This window comes from Bacillus rossius, chromosome 6 (assembly GCF_032445375.1).
Source record: "Bacillus rossius redtenbacheri isolate Brsri chromosome 6, Brsri_v3, whole genome shotgun sequence".
Lineage (NCBI taxonomy): Eukaryota > Metazoa > Arthropoda > Insecta > Phasmatodea > Bacillidae > Bacillus > Bacillus rossius.
The window spans coordinates 71,123,193-71,141,606 of NC_086334.1; the positions used below are offsets into that span (position 1 = coordinate 71,123,193).

Genomic DNA, 18,414 nt, shown 5'->3' on the forward strand with positions numbered 1-18,414 from the left:
CAAGCCAAATTATTAAGTAATATAATCAATTATCATTACATTAAAAACGACAAAAATTTACATTCTATGCCTTACCAGAGCACATCTTTAAAATAATTTCAAACAAAATAATATTACAATATCTATTTTTTATATAATCAAAAAATGACACATTAAGAAGCACAAGCAAAACTTGACGAAAACAAGAAGATACGAACAAGATCATATCAATCCACCGATTAACACTTTCTAAGGGAGTGGTCAAGGGGCATAATGCACAAAGTGATCAAGAGGAAGTGTACGAAGGCATGCTGTGATGAATTGGAACACAGTAACTGCACTTCACTATGACTAGCTGACCAATGCAGCTGTAACATTATGGTATCTATTAAACTGCAATACTCTTAAATTATAAATATACCCTCAGTCATCCTAATTTCTAGAGGTATTTTAGGTCAAATGATACATTTTATACGTATTTCAGAACATTTATGGAAATATTTCGGTTAAATGTTTCAGAAATATTGATTGGACATTAGTGGAAACATTTCAGAAACATTACCATTTGATGTTGCAGGGAGGTTTCATTGAAATATTTCACAGGGCGGACATTTTGACGTTTCTGAAATATATCCGAGATGTTTCAGGTAGGTTGCGAAATGTTTCAAACATGTTACAATGTTTCAAAAGTTATATTTCTGAAACATGTCTGTAACATTTTGTGCTGTATATACTATGATAACTGTGCCCAGGCCTTAACGTAAACGGAAGATGTGGACATTTCCTTGTTATTTGTACAGGTCCATGTCCGCATGCATGCCATCCTAGATACTCAATAATGTGTTATTCGTCTCAGCTGTCTCTTTGTAGAACAAGCATAATGGCATTAGTGCCACTTTAAATATTTCACACAAACGAGATAAAAAAAACACCAACGCCAAAGTCTCTGAACGTCTGAACCGGTTACAAAAAAAAATTACTTTTCAAAGTATCGAAATGTTTCAGTAACGAAGATTTTTAACACACTATATAACCCCAAACCTTTACACGCCTCAAATGTTAGAAAATATGATATTACTGATGCTAAATCGTTTTTTTCACTGAATATGTCTAGCTGATCGAGATCGTTCGATAAGCACAACCTACAAGAACTGTTTAGATCCACAGCCTCAATTAGTTCACCCTTTCCTGTTCTACTATAGGTCTTCATTTCACAGAACATTTTTTGCTTCAAAAATTTATACCTAGGGTTTATCAAACCTCTAACCACATAAATAGCACGATCAACACTTAAATGTCAACAATCCGAATTATTTAATTTTATCTGTCAACAAACGACAAACGAATTTAAAGACCTACATATTTTCAAAATACCTAGTCCAAAAATTCCCATTAGATACCAAAATAAAAATTAAATTTAAAATTAAAAAAATAATTGTATAGAACGTTTGAGTATACATATCACAGAGCTGAATCGCCCTTTGTTTTAATTAGTTTCAAAATCAGGTGTTGAAAATTAGTACAAAGAAACAAACAATCTTACATACCTAATTAGTTATTTTATAATTGAGGTGCAAGAAGCGGTCTAAAGATTACGCAGCATTCTTCACCAGCGTTACTTTTCTAAGGCACAAAAGTCCATTCAAATCTAATATATCCATGTCTCATGATTAACTAAAGTTAAAAAAAAAAATTAAAGCTGACATTTTCCTCTATGTAATTTTTTAATCTGATTGTAAAGACCCATTAAGTGTTCACTTCAAAAAAATTTCCAAATACAAAACTTCTAAAGTAGTGCTCTTAAAAGGTATTATTCGTTTTATTTACAGTCCTTTACAATGTTTTTTTTGTTGTTTTAGTCACAATCTTTTCACTACGAATGATTCGTGATATGAATGAATCGTTACAACGAATCTTCAACCACAATATACACCTCTATGACACTACTGTTTCAATAAACAATAATAGATAGCGCTACGTAGAATATTTGTTAAATGTAATAAATATAAATTTTGGTTTGAGCCATTTAAAATAATGATACTTTTTAATCAATTTTGAATTAAATATTATATGTTGTATAATATAATTGAAAACATTTTCCAACATCATGTTCTAATAATCAATTTTTTTATTTATGTAACGCAGTTGAAATATTTAAAACATGTAATAAAATAGATATAATTAAGAATTATTATTAGCTTTGCGCAGTGGCAATATCGTAACTAATGAAGTCTATCTGAGGTGCGATTATTACTAGTTGAAAACTTATACCAATACCCTGCCCTTCTGATGAGAAATATCATCAGAATCGGCAATTTTTGATAGCTTTTCGGGAACAGATTGACATCCATAAATGATTGATCAAATTATACAGTTCGAAATAAACCAACGATAAAGTAATAATGTGACGAAGTAGAGGTGGGTTGTAGCAGCAATTTTCGGTATCTGTTCCAACCTGTTACTGATACAGTGATGTATCTAGTTACAAGCATCTGATACTCTTGTATCAGTGCAGTAGCGGTCCCTGGATGCGACAAGGTATCAGCATTTTCGTTACAGGGTACACATCCTCCGTGCCGTCATCACTAGCGTAAAAAGGTATCGGTGTTTCTGATACATTATTCATCACGCCCAGTAATTCTCTACTTCTGTTACTCTCATGCCCGCCTGATACAGCCAATATCAATCAGTTCAACATTCACTGCAGTTCGTCCTGGCCGTGTATTAATTACCACCATATTGTTGCGGGCTGTCATGCTTTGTAGTTAGTATCTTTATAGTGAAATAAGGAATGGATAAGTGCAGGAAAAAGACTTCATTTGTGTGAAATTTTTTTGCGGAGAATAAAGAGTTTGCTAATTGTAATTTGTGTAAACAAAAACTGAGTTATAAATCATCATCGACTAATCTGAAAAAACATTTGAAACATAAACATTGATATATTATGCTCACTTATGTACGTATCTGTTTTTTTTTAATTTTTTATTTTTGATAAAATCGTAATCTTTTAATATATGAAAACACTAGTTACTAATTGTTTTCGAAAAAAAAGTCCATATGTTGATTACATCTGTTATTAGTGTTAACTGAGAATTTATTTGCATTTTAATAGCTGTTAGGTGCACAAATATAAATATTATATCTTGTATTAATGTACTTTTTAATATTAAAATTTCATTAGTTTTATTATTGAACGAGACTGTGCACGCACTGCGCACTGAGCGTACTTTGATGTGGGACAATAACCAAACGACTCGTAACAATTTCGCTTTGCGCTCTCCTTCAACGCCTTCCCCTGCACTTCCTCCCCTACATTATTTCCTTTCTTTATCCCTTATTCGTCGTTCCTGCTCCCTCCCCTTTCACAAGCTCCGCCCAAGTGACCGTCATCTGCGATCGGGTTCTGCCCACATTGGCCTTGGTGTTGTTCCAGGCGAATTCTGAACTGATACTAAAGTACTTGATACTTTTCAAGTGTACTCGTTTGCCGTTCCTGATACAGGTGCGTATCAGTGCCAAAGTATCAGGTTGAGACTTTTCGACCCACCTCTAATCTGATACTTTTGTATCAGAGCATTAGCGGTCCCAGGAAGCGACAAGGTATCAGCATTCTCGTTACAGGGTACACATCCTCCGTGCTGTCCTCACCAGCGTAAAAAGGTATCGGTGTTTCTGATACATTATTCATCACGCCCGGTAATTCTCTATCTCTGTTACTCTCATGCTCTCCTGATACAGCCAGTATCAATCAGTTCAACATTCACTGCAGTTCGTCCTGGCCGTGTATTAATTACCACCATATTGTTGCAGGCTGTCATGCTTTGTAGTTAGTATCTTTATAGTGAAATAAGGAATGGATAAGTGCAGGAAAAAGACTTCATTTGTGTGGAATTTTTTTGCGGAGAATAATGAGTTTGCTAATTGTAATTTGTGTAAACAAAAACTGAGTTATAAATCATCATCGACTAATCTGAAAAAAACATTTGAAACGTAAACATTGATATAGTATGCTCACTAGTGTACGTATCTGTTTTTTTATTTTTAATTTTTGATAAAATCGTAATCTTTTAATGTATGAAAACACTAGTTACTAATTGTTTTCGAAAAAAAAGTCCATATGTTGATTACATCTGTTATTAGTGTCAACTGAGAATTTATTTGCATTTTCATAGCTGTTAGGTGCACAAATATAAATATTATATCTTGTATTAATGTACTTTTTAATATTAAAATTTCATTAGTTTTATTATTGAACGAGACTGTGCACGCACTGCGCACTGAGCGTACTTTGATGTGGGACAATAATCAAACGACTCGTAACAATTTCGCTTTGCGCCTCTCCTTCAACGCCTTCCCCTGCGCTTCCTCCCCTACATTATTTCCCTTCTTTATTCCTTATTCATCGTTCCTGCTCCCTCCCCTTTCACAAGCTCCGCCCAAGTGACCGTAATCTGCGATCGGGTTCTGCGCACATTGGCCTTGGTGTTGTTCCAGGCGAATTCTGAACTGATACTAAAGTACTTGATACTTTTCAAGTGTACTCGTTTGCAGTTCCTGATACAGGCGCGTATCAATGACAAAGTATCATGTAGATACTTTTCGACCCACCTCTATGAAGAAGTCTATGTGAGGAGCTAGTTTTATTTGCCGATACTTGTAACCTTACATTGTTCCGATTATATCAAAACACCACTAATGTTTTTATTAAAATAATCTGTAACATTTTGGAAGGAAATTTAAAAATAACATTGGTTGGGTAGAAGGCTTCATAAAGAACCGCTGATAGGAAAGTAGATACGTGTACATAATATGTCTAGTAACTTGTTTTTATATTCGTATTCAGTCTTTTGTGACGTTATGGCTCCTTAAAGTTAAGTGTGGAGGCACTTAACGAAATTCAGTAAAACTTGTAGGTGTTAGCTTAGATATATCAAGAATATAATATAACTTACTTCAATAATAATTTTATAGTAAGTAAAGAATGGGTAAAAGTTTGTGTGGTATAATAGACCAATATAGGAAAATATCGATATTTTCGGGCAAATTTTTTTTATCGGTATGAATATAATTAAAGCTAGGTATACATCGAAATACTGATTTAGCTATGTGTTTGTAAGTTTTTCCATCCCTAGCAAGTCTGCTTGATTACATGGTATTTGTGTGTGTGACACTGCTTTTTTTTTTCTTCAACTAATTGTTGTCCCATATTGGTTAAATGCCCAAAACACTCACTGAAATGTGGAATCAATTTTAACATACATTTTTTTGTTGTATGAAAGTGACAGTTTTTAATCACGGAAATTTTGCTTAATATTTATCAACCATCATCAGACACTGTCAAGCACCATTTTCGCAACTTTTGGAAGAAACAATATGGCAATGGCGAGGTTAAAATGGACTTCAACTGCGTCGCATCATGCCATCTTCTGACAACTCCTAACTCCATGGATATAACGATGCTGAAAATGTCTCCTCTGCTATCTTTGGTATAGTTATTCATTATTTTTACAAAGATAAAGTGACTATTTAATGGTTTTATGACTACCTACTCTGAATCATGCAAATCATTACATATTGAAAACTGATCTAGTTGCCTAGTGTTTACCAAAAGAATCACAAACCTGAAAGGTTTTAAGAAAAAAATTAATACAAATAATATTTTATATTCATCATTAGATTTCAGTAACATACAAAGTAATACAAGATATCTCTTGAAATCGTCAAAGAGTGTTACAGCTAGGCAACTAGATCAGTTTTCAATGTGAAATGATTTGCATGCTTCCGAGTAGGTAGGCCTAAAACCCTTAAATAGTCACATTATCTTTGTAAAAATAATGAATAATTATACCAAAGATAGCAGAGGAGATATTTACAGCATCTTTATATCCATGGAGTTAGGAGTTGTCAGAAGATGGCATGATGCGACGCAGTTGAAGTCCATTTTAACCTCGCCATTGCCACAGGGCCGGCCCTACAAATTTTTCAAGAGTAAGCGAACAACATTTTGGCGCTTCCCTCCCCCCCCCCCCCCCCCCCCTCCTCAACAAACCAACCCAAATTTTTTTTTTATATAATCGAAAATGTTAACTTTATTAAAATCGCTTTTGATAATTTTGGTATATACGAAGCAGTACCACATGATTATCTGTAATATTACTTATAAACTCACTACTTTACTAAATTAAATCATGATTTTAGATAAACTAATTTACTAACTTACATCAATTTTTACAAGAATAAAAAACGCACATATGTTATAACTGTACAAAAATAAAGAATGTAAATGAATATAACTACACTAACATTATAAGAATGTATGGCAAAACTAAAAAAAAAAAAAAAATCTTTAAAAAGAGATTTTTCTGGCTTTCATTTTTTCGAATTCATTGAGTATGAAATCGGTGTCCATTTCATTAAGGAACTCATTTTCAATGTCCATATTGTTGCCAGCCCACTCAAACGCTCTTGAGACAAAGTTGATCTTAAATAAGTTTTTATCAGTTTTAACTTAGAAAAACTTCTTTCACCACTGGCCACTGAAACCGGAATAGTCAGAAGAATTCTCAGCGCAACAAAAATGTTTGGGAAGGGGTCCATATAACCATTTTTGGTTATGAAGGACAACGCTTTAGCTGGAGAACTTTCATATGGCAGCATAAGTTCAAAAATTTATAGCTCGTCAAACAGTTCAACTCTGTTTATATCACGTACACTTTTGACGAGATCCATTGAGCTTTGCAGGTCAGTTGTAACCTTTTGCAAGACCTTACTTACCAGTTTATTTTGAACAGAATCTCATACCAAGTTACTAAACAACAACACAGAGACTTGAAACTTTGCAGTTTTCTTGCGATTCCTAAAGCAGCGTTTCTGCCAAATGCCAGAGTTTCTGGTCTTGAGAGGCTTCATACACAGCATCGTATATTTCCTCAATATATCTTAGAGGCAATAAGGCCTCAATCCTACTCTCCCATCGAGTGTTGCAGAGAGCTTTTACAGTAAGATTTGGCATGTGTTTCATCAAAATACTCCATCGGTGAATTGAACATGAGAAGAAATTAAAATTTCTTGAATAATGCTAAAACAGTCCACTGCAGTAGGGCAAGACAGAGCGGCATTGTTAACCACTAAATTAAGGGAGTGGTTTCCAAATGGCACAAAAAATGCTCAAAAATGCTAAAATTTGTTTGTCCAATTCCTTTACGGAAGTTGAAGCCGAAAAAAATCTCTTTAAAGCTTTTGTTTGCTTCTCATCTTCTTTCGCATGTTGTAATTTCCGTTTGCGGTTAAATGACCCAGATGTTTTTTTACTACTCGACATTATGTTGATTAAAAATAATAACAAGAACAACAACACGAAAACCACAGCTGCACAGCATTATTAGTTTATAGGCAACAAAATAAAATATAACCTTCACACAACCAATTCGTACAACTCCGTTGACACAACTAATTCGGGAATGACATTTCCATTTCACGTCAATATCATCCTATTCCCACGCTGCCGTGCCGAGGTATTATTTACGGACGAGTTCATATTACCTAACAGACGCGTTGGAAAAGGGGTGTGGCGCCTGGCGGTGTGTGTGCACATGTGTGAGAAAGAGAGATATTGTCTGCTCTACAGTGCTCTGCTGTGTCATGCATCTTGCGTGATGTGAAGTTGGGCCAATCAAATTCGTTCCGAAGAGACGTCACACTTTATAGGGCGTGGTACATAAGATAATGAAAAACACCTTCGCAGTATGTCACGAGAATGTGCAAACTAAACAAGAAAAAATAATAATGCCATGAAGAAACACTCCACTCTAACTGCATGTTTATTAACAAATATTCTCTTCCCTTTGATATTAGTGCATATTATTTTATATTTGGGGCTGCGGCGGCCGAGCGGTTAGATCGATCGCCTTTCACCAAGGCGATCCGGGTTCAATTCCCGGCCGGGTCACATAAACTAGGTACTAATATGTACCATGGACAAGGCCGGGGGTTTGCCGCCTTCGGTGGCTCGGCGCCCCCCTTTGATCAGCACCCTACGCGACCGTGTAGCTTGCTTATACCTAGGACCGGCCCTGCATTGCCATATTGTTTCTTCCAAAAGTTGCGAAAATGGTGCTTGACAGTGTCTGATGATGGTTGGTAAATATTAAGCAGAATTTTCGTGATTAAAAACTGTCACTTTCATACAACAAAAACTGTATGTTAAAACTAATTCCACATTTCAGTGAGTGTTTTGGGCATTTAACTAATACGGGACAACAATTAGTTGAAGAAAAAAAAGCAGTATCACACACACACACACACACCATGTAATCATGCAGACTTGCTATAGGGGTGGAAAAACTTACAAACACATAGCTAAATCAGTATTTCGATATATACCTAGCTTTAATTATATTCATACCGATAAAAAAAATTTGCCCGAAAATATCGATATTTTCCTATATTGGTCTATTATACTACACAAACTTTTACCCATGCTTTACTTACTATAAAATTATTATTAATGTAAGTTATATTATATTCTTGATATATCTAAGCTAACACCTACAAGTTTTACTGAATTTCGTTAAGTGCCTCCACACTTAACTTTAAGGAGCCATACCATCACAAAAGACTGAATACGAATATAAAAACAAGTTACTAGACATATTATGTACACATATCTAATTTCCCATCAGCAGTTCTTTATGAAGACTTCTACCCAACCAATGTTATTTTTAAATTTCCTTCCAAAATGTTACAGATTATTTTAATAAGAAAAATAGTGGTGTTTAGATATAATCGGAACAATTTAAGGTTACAAGTATCGTCAAAGAAAACTAACTCCCCACATTATTATTAGTTTATTTCGAACTGTGCACATTAATCAATTATTAATAGTAGAGGTGGGTCGAAAAGTATCAACCTGATACTTTGTCACTGATACGCGCCTGTATCAGGAACGGCAAACGAGTACACTTGAAAAGTATCAGAGACTTTAGTATCAGTTCAGAATTCACCTGGAACAACACCACGTCCAATGAGCGCAGTACCCGATCGCACATGACGGTCACTTGGGCGGAGCTTGTGAAAGGGGAGGGAGCAGGAACGACGAATAAGGGATAAAGAAGGGAAAGAATGTAGGGGAGGAAGCGCAGGGGAAGGCGTTGAAGCCTTGAAGGAGAGGCGCAAAGCGATATTGTTACAAGCAGGGGGCTGCCACTCATGGGTTTTTCCAATGGTGTTTGGGTTTCTGGGTTTTTAAACAATGAATTCCAACAATTCTAGGTTTTTTATAATTTTAATTATTTTTATACCTAAAACAATAATAAAGGTAGTAGCTACTGTATCTGTTGCAATATCTGTTTGAAAAAAGGAAACAAGTCTATGTGTTTCACACACAAAAATACATATAAACACAAAACTAGTTTTCAAGAAGCTAAGTTGAATATTAAATTAGACACATTCTTCAAAGAGGCTTGCAGAACACAAAACCAATGCAACAATTAACCTTCAAACCAATCTTGTAGAATCAGACTCTGAATAAAGACTAACGTACATGATGCAGTTTTATAAAAACAATTACCAGTTTAAAGAATGCAGTGATGGTGTTTGTTTTGTCATGTATATATTTGTAGGTTTTTTTATGATATGTGCTGGTCCAAGAATTACTTATACAGCCATTTTGCTGCAGTGTAATTTTCTTGTATTGGTTGTATTTAACCGTTTTCAGTCTTGTAAGGTAATTAATTGTTTTATATTAAAACCAGTTTTGTTTATATTTTTGAATTAGTACGCAAACATTTTCAACGATAGCATTTTAGACGCATCTGGGTTTTTTACCCATGTGTCTGGGTTTTTTTGTAGGTTATCTAGGTTTTTCATGAATATCAGAGTGGCAGCCCTGGTTACAAGTCGTTTTGTTTATTGTCCTACTTCAAAGTACGCTCAGTGCGCAGTGCGTGCACCGTCTCGTTCAATAATAAAACTAATGAAATTTTAATATTAAAAAGTACATTAATACAAGATATAATATTTATATTTGTGCACCTAACAGCTATGAAAATGCAAATAAATTCTCAGTTGACAATAATAACAGATGTATTCAACATATGGACTTTCTTTTTTCGAAAACAATTAGTAACTAGTGTTTTTATACATTAAAAATTCACGATTTTATCAAAAATAAAAAATAAAAAAACAGATAGGTACATTATTGAGCATGCTATATCAATGTTTTTTTCAAATGTTTCTTCAGATTAGTCGATGATACTCAGTTTTTGTTTACACAAATTACAATTAGCAAACTCATTATTTTCTGTGAAAAAATTCCACACAAATGAAGTCTTTTTTGTGCACTTATCCATTCCTTATTTCACTATAAAGATACTAACTATAAAGCATGACAGCCCGCAACATGGTGATACACGGCCAGGACGAACTGCAGTGAATGTTGAACTGATTGATACTGGTTGTATTAGGCGGGCATGAGAGTATCAGAGGTAGAGAATTACCAGGCGTGATAAATAATGTATCAGATTCTCCTTCCGGTCGCACGGTCTGCGTACGCGGAGCTTTGTTTCCTCCTGGGACCGTCTGATACAGAAGTATCAGAGACTTGTAACATGGTACAATGTAGACTTGTGTAGTTCGCGAACGAACTAGTTCGGAAGAGCGCTCCCACAGACGAACTACGCGAACTAGTTCCCAGATCCCTCGCTCCTCAGTTCATTAGTTCGTTCTTTTTCCGATCTCCTTCTTTTAGTTCTGTGCACATGATCTGGCTCTTATCAAAAGTCGTCACTCGTTCTCCCTTTCGAGTATTAATTACGGCTTTGTCGCTGGTCTTTTTGGCTGGCTATCGTTATCTGCTCGGGTCGGATAGCTGAAATTTCAGACGTCTAATGGATACTGACTTTACAAAAATGTTGACTCTTGATCGCTGCAAATGTTTACTGCAATGAAACATTTTCAGATGATAGCTTTATACTCGTGTCCAAGCACGGTAACTTCGCGGTGGGGAAACCGTGGTGTATACTGAGAACAAGTCAGACATAATTACATTAGGTAGTTATATCAGTGTTTACAAAATGATTTCAATATTCATAAAATAATTTTGACAGCTGATGACAACTTTATTATTAAAATTTTGACTTATATAAAACCATTGTTAAATAAACTTATTTTTGACGTGACGTCTAATAAATCGATGAACGCCGGCTGCACGCACGAAAAAGTGTCCCGTTGCGCACATTGTCACGTTACGCTGTGTCCCGTTACGCTCATTGTACGCTTGCGCCGCATCTATCTCTCTTCCACTCGATTGAAACAATCATCGATTGGACTTTTTCGTGGCACATTAAACTTGAAACACTCACATTCGTTTCCTACTTTTCCTATCCTAAACAGAATAACACAGATTGGAAGAAGTTAAATAGCAAACATGTATAGAATTTATAGTTAAAATAATCTCTTCGTTAAAGTAATAAACATATTTGAATTAATGAGTGCAAATAAAAGTAAATTTATCAATTAAATTGTAGATTTCATTACACGCCTTCTTTGTATAAATACAAAATAGTGATAATTCAATAACAATGATTAAATTTTATTCATAAAAGTATGCTATAATTTCATCAATGTTTTGTTATGGCGTCACGTTAAAGTTTCGTACGTAAACCGACTTTACAGACAAACAATTTTTTGTTGATTATTTCTAAAACTTAAAAAAATATGTATATATATATATATATTTATAGGCAAAAAACGGTACTTTATTCACTAAAATAAACACATTTCATAAATAATATTTCTTAAACTAGCTAATAAATAAATTCTTTTAGAAATTAAATTTTTTCGATTATAGTGTATGTTAAGTGTTGTTGAACTTGCTAAATTTAGTGGATTATATATAGGTCCTAATGAAAATACACATTCTTAAAGCAATATTAGCATACAATCTTACTTATGAGTTTTTATTAGTTTTTCTATGTCTAATTGTAAGGTAACAAATTAGAAGAGTAATGGGTCTTTTTTCTTAATAATTTACGTAATTTTGTAGCCTGTACATAATAACGCATTTTTTGTTGATTATTTCTTTAAAAAATATAATTTGTATATTTATAAAACGGTATTTTATTCACTAAAATAAACACATTTCATAAATAATATTTCTTAAACTAGCTATAAAATAAATCCTTTTATAAATTAAAATTTTTCGATTATAGTGTATTTTAAGTGAAGAATAAAAACAGAACTGTTATATACGCCATTTTACCCAACTATGTAAATTATTGTTTTATTTACTCATTTGATGTATAATAACCCAAAAAAGGATAATAATCTAGGCGTTCACAACACTGATCATTATAAAAAATAACTATTATAACATACAAAGAAGATCGCCTGCAGTAGCAGTAGCAAAGCGAACGAACTATCTGTGACCTGTCTTCTTTGAATTCGCGATGGGAGCGGACGAACTAAAAGAGCGACCTAGTTCGCCAAGGAGCTGCGAACTAAAAGGAGCGCTCCCGGTCGCGAACTATTATGCGCAAGTCTAGTACAATGCTGTATCAGTATCAGGTTGGAACAGATACCGAAAATTGCTGTAACAACCCATCTCTATTTAATAGAGATGAGCGGTATTACCGATAACCGGTAAAAATAACGGTTACGAAAAAATAACCGTTACGTTACGTTCCTGGATCTCTGATAACCAGTTACCAAGAACGAGAGAATATAAACTGAGCGTGGTTGAGCACATCGCCCGATCTAGCGTCGAAATACAATACTATGATTCTAACTTTTGTGAAGTAGCTAGCAAGGAGGTGGCTAGATGTCGCCATATGTGCATTTATTTTGCGTAAAACCTACTGAAACGAAGTTTTTTCATATTAAGATTTATGATGATTGGACATAATAACACTAATCACAGTTTATTAATTTACGATCCCATGTCGAGTAATCAAAACTTATTTGCTGTAATTAATTACGAATAGTTAAAAGTCTTTCTTGGAAAACGTTCATATAAAGATCTCATACCGTTATATCGATTATAACGAAAATGTCGATACCATATTTTACCTAACAGTTCTCGGTATTTAATAACCGTTTAGCTTTTAGAAGTTCTTGGGAATTGTTGAACATACACAGTTCTTGCTATCGATAGTATCGATTTTCAGACAGCTACAAGTATTTTAATTAAACTGTCTAATAGACATTATCTATTTACAGGTGCTCCCCCTTCACATTTCTCGTTTATACAATATTCGTTTAGCAGTTTATTTTTTATCTTCTTCAAATAGTTAAGTTCCAGTTACAAACTGCCTTCAGTTTTTTTAAAAGTATTATTATTTTCGGTAATGTACTAACGTGATGTTTTAAAGAGCTTTTGAGACAAGCATAAGTTGTGTTACAAAAGTACAACAAATAATTTACAAAAACACTATCGTCTGAAACATCTCGTAATTTTACCAGTGAGCAGACCTACTTCAACTACCAGCACTGTAAATGTAACAATTATTAATCCAGCGAATGTAAGTAATAATTATTTTTGAAATTAAAATTACAAGTGTTAGATTCCAGTGTTATAAACCGAACAGAGCTATCTGCTATTATTTGAAGTAAACATTTTTGTACTCGCAATCTCATAAACAGTTTTAATTTCGAGATCGACAGATCAGTACTCGATTCGCGATCGACCGAAACAGTTCTCTATTCGTGATCGAGAGAAACAGTTATTTATTCCCAATAGTCCGTAAGAGTTCTTTATTCGCGTACCACCGAAACAGTTCTTATTTCCCGATAGCCCGAAACAGTTCTTTATTCCCGATAGCCCGAACCAGTTCTTTATTCCCGATAGCCCGAAACAGTTCTTTATTCGCGATCCATCGAAACAGTTATTTATTCCCAATATCCCGAAAGAGTTCTTTATTCGCGATCCACCGAAACAGTTCTTATTTCCCGATAGCCCGAAATAGTTCTTTATTCGCGATCGACGGAGTTATCTGCTCGCGGTCGACATTTTAACCAATTCTTGATTATCTAACACTATTAGGAAGTGGCAGGTAGGTTAAAATAAAGCATATACACATCAAATTTTAGCGAAATATGAGCTAAATTTTTTTAAAGGTTTCAATCATTGTCACTCTGACAATGCTTCATAATCATGCAAATAATCAATGTGTTTGAATCAAATTGTATATAATTTCATATACAATCGTAACTAAAATTATCATTAAAAAAATAAAATTACCATAATTTGATGGATTAGTGTGGGATGAAAGACAGATTATTACGTATAATAACTGATAACGATAACCATTTAAATAACCGGTTATTGAGATGGAACCGTAACTGCTATTACCGGTATTGAAAAGTAACGATTTCACACATCTCTACTATTTAATAGATGTCAACCTGCTCCCGAAGGAACTATCAAAAATTGCCGTTTCTGATGATATTTCACATCACAAGGGCGGGGTATTGGTATAAGTTTTCAACTAGCAATAATCGCACCTCAGATAGACTTCATTGGTTACGATATTGCCACTGCGCAAAGCTGATAATAATTCTTAATTATATCTATTTTATTACATGTTTTAAATATTTCAACTGCGTTACATAAATAAAAAAATTGATTATTAGAACATGATGTTGGAAAATGTTTTCAATTATATTATACAACATATAATAATTAATTCAAAATTGATTAAAAAGTATCATTATTTTAAATGGCTCAAACCAAAATTTATATTTATTACATTTAACAAATATTCTACGTAGCGCTATCTATTATTGTTTATTGAAACAGTAGTGTCATAGAGGTGTATATTGTGGTTGAAGATTCGTTGTAACGATTCATTCATATCACGAATCATTCGTAGTGAAAAGATTGTGACTAAAACAACAAAAAAAACATTGTAAAGGACTGTAAATAAAACGAATAATACCTTTTAAGAGCACTACTTTAGAAGTTTTGTATTTGGAAATTTTTTTGAAGTGAACACTTAATGGGTCTTTACAATCAGATTAAAAAATTACATAGAGGAAAATGTCAGCTTTAATTTTTTTTTTTAACTTTAGTTAATCATGAGACATGGATATATTAGATTTGAATGGACTTTTGTGCCTTAGAAAAGTAACGCTGGTGAAGAATGCTGCGTAATCTTTAGACCGCTTCTTGCACCTCAATTATAAAATAACTAATTAGGTATGTAAGATTGTTTGATTCTTTGTACTAATTTTCAACACCTGATTTTGAAACTAATTAAAACAAAGGGCGATTCAGCTCTGTGATATGTATACTCAAACTTTCTATACAATTATTTTTTTAATTTTAAATTAAATTTTTATTTTGGTATCTAATGGGAATTTTTGGACTAGGTATTTTGAAAATATGTAGGTCTTTAAATTCGTTTGTCGTTTGTTGACAGATAAAATTAAATAATTCGGATTGTTGACATTTAAGTGTTGATCGTGCTATTTATGTGGTTTGAGGTTTGATAAACCCTAGGTATAAATTTTTGAAGCAAAAAATGTTCTGTGAAATGAAGACCTATAGTAGAACAGGAAAGGGTGAACTAATTGAGGCTGTGGATCTAAACAGTTCTTGTAGGTTGTGCTTATCGAACGATCTCGATCAGCTAGACATATTCAGTGAAAATAACGATTTAGCGTCAGTAATATCATATTTTCTAACATTTGAGGTGTGTAAAGGTTTGGGGTTATATAGTGTGTTAAAAATCTTCGTTACTGAAACATTTCGATACTTTGAAAAGTAATTTTTTTTTGTAACCGATTCAGACGTTCAGAGACTTTGGCGTTGGTGTTTTTTTTATCTCGTTTGTGTGAAATATTTAAAGTGGCACTAATGCCATTATGCTTGTTCTACAAAGAGACAGCGGAGACGAATAATACATTATTGAGTATCTAGGATGGCATGCATGCGGACACGGACCTGTACAAATAACAAGGAAATGTCCACATCTTCCGCTTACGTTAAGGCCTGGGCACAGTTATCATAGTATCAACACGTGGATAGTAAAACCGATAAACCCTTCACAACACAGTACTATAACAGCGGTCTGGCTTAATTGGTTAAACTCACCTCCATTCCATTGTTTATTTTGGTGGTTAAGGCCTTCAAAAAATTGTGTGTAATTTCAAGGAGAAAAAGAATATTGGAAGAATTAAATTTAGAATAGCACAGGAATCGCAAAATAAAACACACAAAGGTTTTTATTCAATTATTAGACAATGATTGCTTAGCTTAATTCCATTCGGCAAACATAATTAACAAAAGAAACAAAGATTCGTTACATTCTAGTAAAAACAATTTGTCTTATTCATCAGAATAAGTTCTGAAATAATGTTCAGAGCTTTTGATTGTCCGAAAATACTTCATGGTTTTAGCAATAACACTATGAAGCAACCGAGAGAAACCGAGAGCAAACACTACTTTATACTTATACTGGGCTAGTGTTATTTTAGCTAGTTAGATTGATTTATTTGGAGAATAAAATTCTTATGTCGTTGCTTTTTCACAAATTAATAGTAAAATGTAATCCAAAAGTAATTTTTTAACACTAAATGCATCTCTATTTACCCTGTAAACAACATTTCTAAATTCATACTAGTTTTTCAGAAACAACTGTTTGTAGTTCACATTAGATAGCCTATGCAGTGAAGCGGCCGTTAAGGGCCCCGCCTACCTGGGCACACACACGGTGTGCAGAGCTTCAGGAAAAACAACGCGATTTCAAAACTACTCAAGATATCCGAGTGGGGCCTATTTACGAATAGCATTTAAGAGTTCGCTGAGGACCGAAAAGTACTTTTAATTTCGGATTAAGTTTTTAAACTGTATTTTTAGAAGCGTTAAAATGCCTAAAACGCGTGTTTTCAGAGTAATTTTTAGGCATAAAACAATCAGTACAGATTCTTGAAAGCACTTAAGGGGCTTGCATAACACCTTTATCTTCATTTCTCCGCCATATAATGTTACGATCACCGCTCAAATTTCACAGTTATCCTGTGACGACGAGAAGACTGCGCGCCAGTTCAGAGACTTGCGCTTAGAGGCTATACCGCGCTTATCACCCCGCCTCACTAACACACATACACCCCTGACGAGGCGGGCCCCTTAACATGTTGTGTCCTAATTGTATTGCCTGTCCTGAGGCTTTCGTTATTATAAACGTGTATATTTGCATTTGGATTTTGTGACTCAATTATCACTCCTTTGAGAGGGATTTTTTTAGCAGTATGGAGATTGAAGCGCTGACTTGTTACATACTATAAACATAACCTGAGGTATGCATGGAATTGTTTTATTGTGTGATAGTTTTAATGTGATGCATGTACTTAATCTGACTTTAAATTAAAAACAACTTGTGAGTCTAACTCTTAAAAAAAAAGATTTGCATTTGATAACAATGATGTACCTAGTTCCTGTAGCCATTCTAGATTGCAGCACTTATTGGCATTCGCAAAATTTATGTGCTGTAGCATTGAAGTTGTATTAGTTTTTAATAAAATAAACTAAAAGGCCTGATCACTTCAATACTTTGTGATGTTACTTGGCATACTCTAAAGTGTGGTTCACAAATCATCTCTCTAGACGAATTAACCTAAATAGACGTTAATGTAATTTTATATATTATCACATATTCTTGCAAACTATTTGCACCTAAAAATAACTTATGACCATATGTAAACAAGATGTGCTGACTAATCATTAGTCAGAGTTAAGGGCATCAAGAGGGTTGTGCTAATCGTGTTACAGATCATCTCATTGGCTACTGCTAGAAGGGTGGAGGGGATGGCAATACATATCCCTCCCCCTTGCACCTAGCATTTTTAATGCCTTCTTGTGCAAATGTGGTAGAGTTATCTTCTGCTGTGCAGACACCGGTGCACATTAAAAGACCCCTGATTCTTCTTACAGGCTGATGTCCTGGCTATGGTTTGTGAGTGGCATTAGCTGGCAACAGTGAATGGGCTCAGTCTGCTCTTGAACATGTGCAGGTGTGTGAGGGGGATGGCTTGCCTGCTCACATCTGCCGCGCGTGCTACCAGCAGCTCTGCACTTCGTACAGCTTCTACGTGCAGTGCCACGAAGCGGATGCTGTGCTCCGTAGGCTCGTCGCGCAGAGTGGGGACAGCGTGAGTACACGGCACCAGGCAGTCTTGCTCTGTTTATTGTGCTAATTGGATTGTTTTACATGTATTAACCATTACTTATTGCTTGTGAATTACATATCAAGTCTATTATTTCTAATTTTTGTGCCTAATAATGTTTGCTTATTATGCAGATTATAAAGGCACTTTTAATGGCTCTTAAATGCAGTTGACACCATTTAGCACAGGATGTCCACATTCTGGAAAGTCAGCGAAAAATCACGTGGAAGTTCTCCAGTGAGAATAAGTTGAGGGTAAAATGTTATGCTCCAG

General features: G+C 34.4%; 1 protein-coding gene and 2 non-coding genes across 4 annotated transcripts in view; 2 read left to right on the forward strand and 1 right to left on the reverse strand.

The window, feature by feature from the left end:
• Window positions 1-2,175: 2,175 nt before the first annotated feature.
• On the forward strand, window positions 2,176-2,316 carry LOC134533584 (U4 spliceosomal RNA). The gene has a single exon (XR_010075347.1). It is a non-coding gene; the product is annotated as a U4 spliceosomal RNA (small nuclear RNA).
• Window positions 2,317-14,382: 12,066 nt separating this feature from the next.
• Window positions 14,383-14,523, reverse strand: LOC134533582 (U4 spliceosomal RNA). Its single transcript, XR_010075345.1, has one exon. It is a non-coding gene; the product is annotated as a U4 spliceosomal RNA (small nuclear RNA).
• A 769-nt stretch (window positions 14,524-15,292) lies between these two features.
• The window catches only part of LOC134533293 (zinc finger and BTB domain-containing protein 49-like), a 32,605-nt gene continuing 29,483 nt past the window's right edge, over window positions 15,293-18,414 (forward strand). Inside the window, exons 1-2 of one of the 2 annotated variants that reach the window (XM_063370758.1) lie at window positions 15,293-15,668; window positions 17,989-18,126. In XM_063370758.1, the coding sequence (XP_063226828.1) occupies window positions 15,498-15,668; window positions 17,989-18,126 (309 nt within the window). In that variant the 5' untranslated portion in view covers window positions 15,293-15,497. The remainder of the gene's footprint in view (window positions 15,669-17,988; window positions 18,127-18,414) is intronic. The other variant, XM_063370759.1, reaches the window with a different exon arrangement.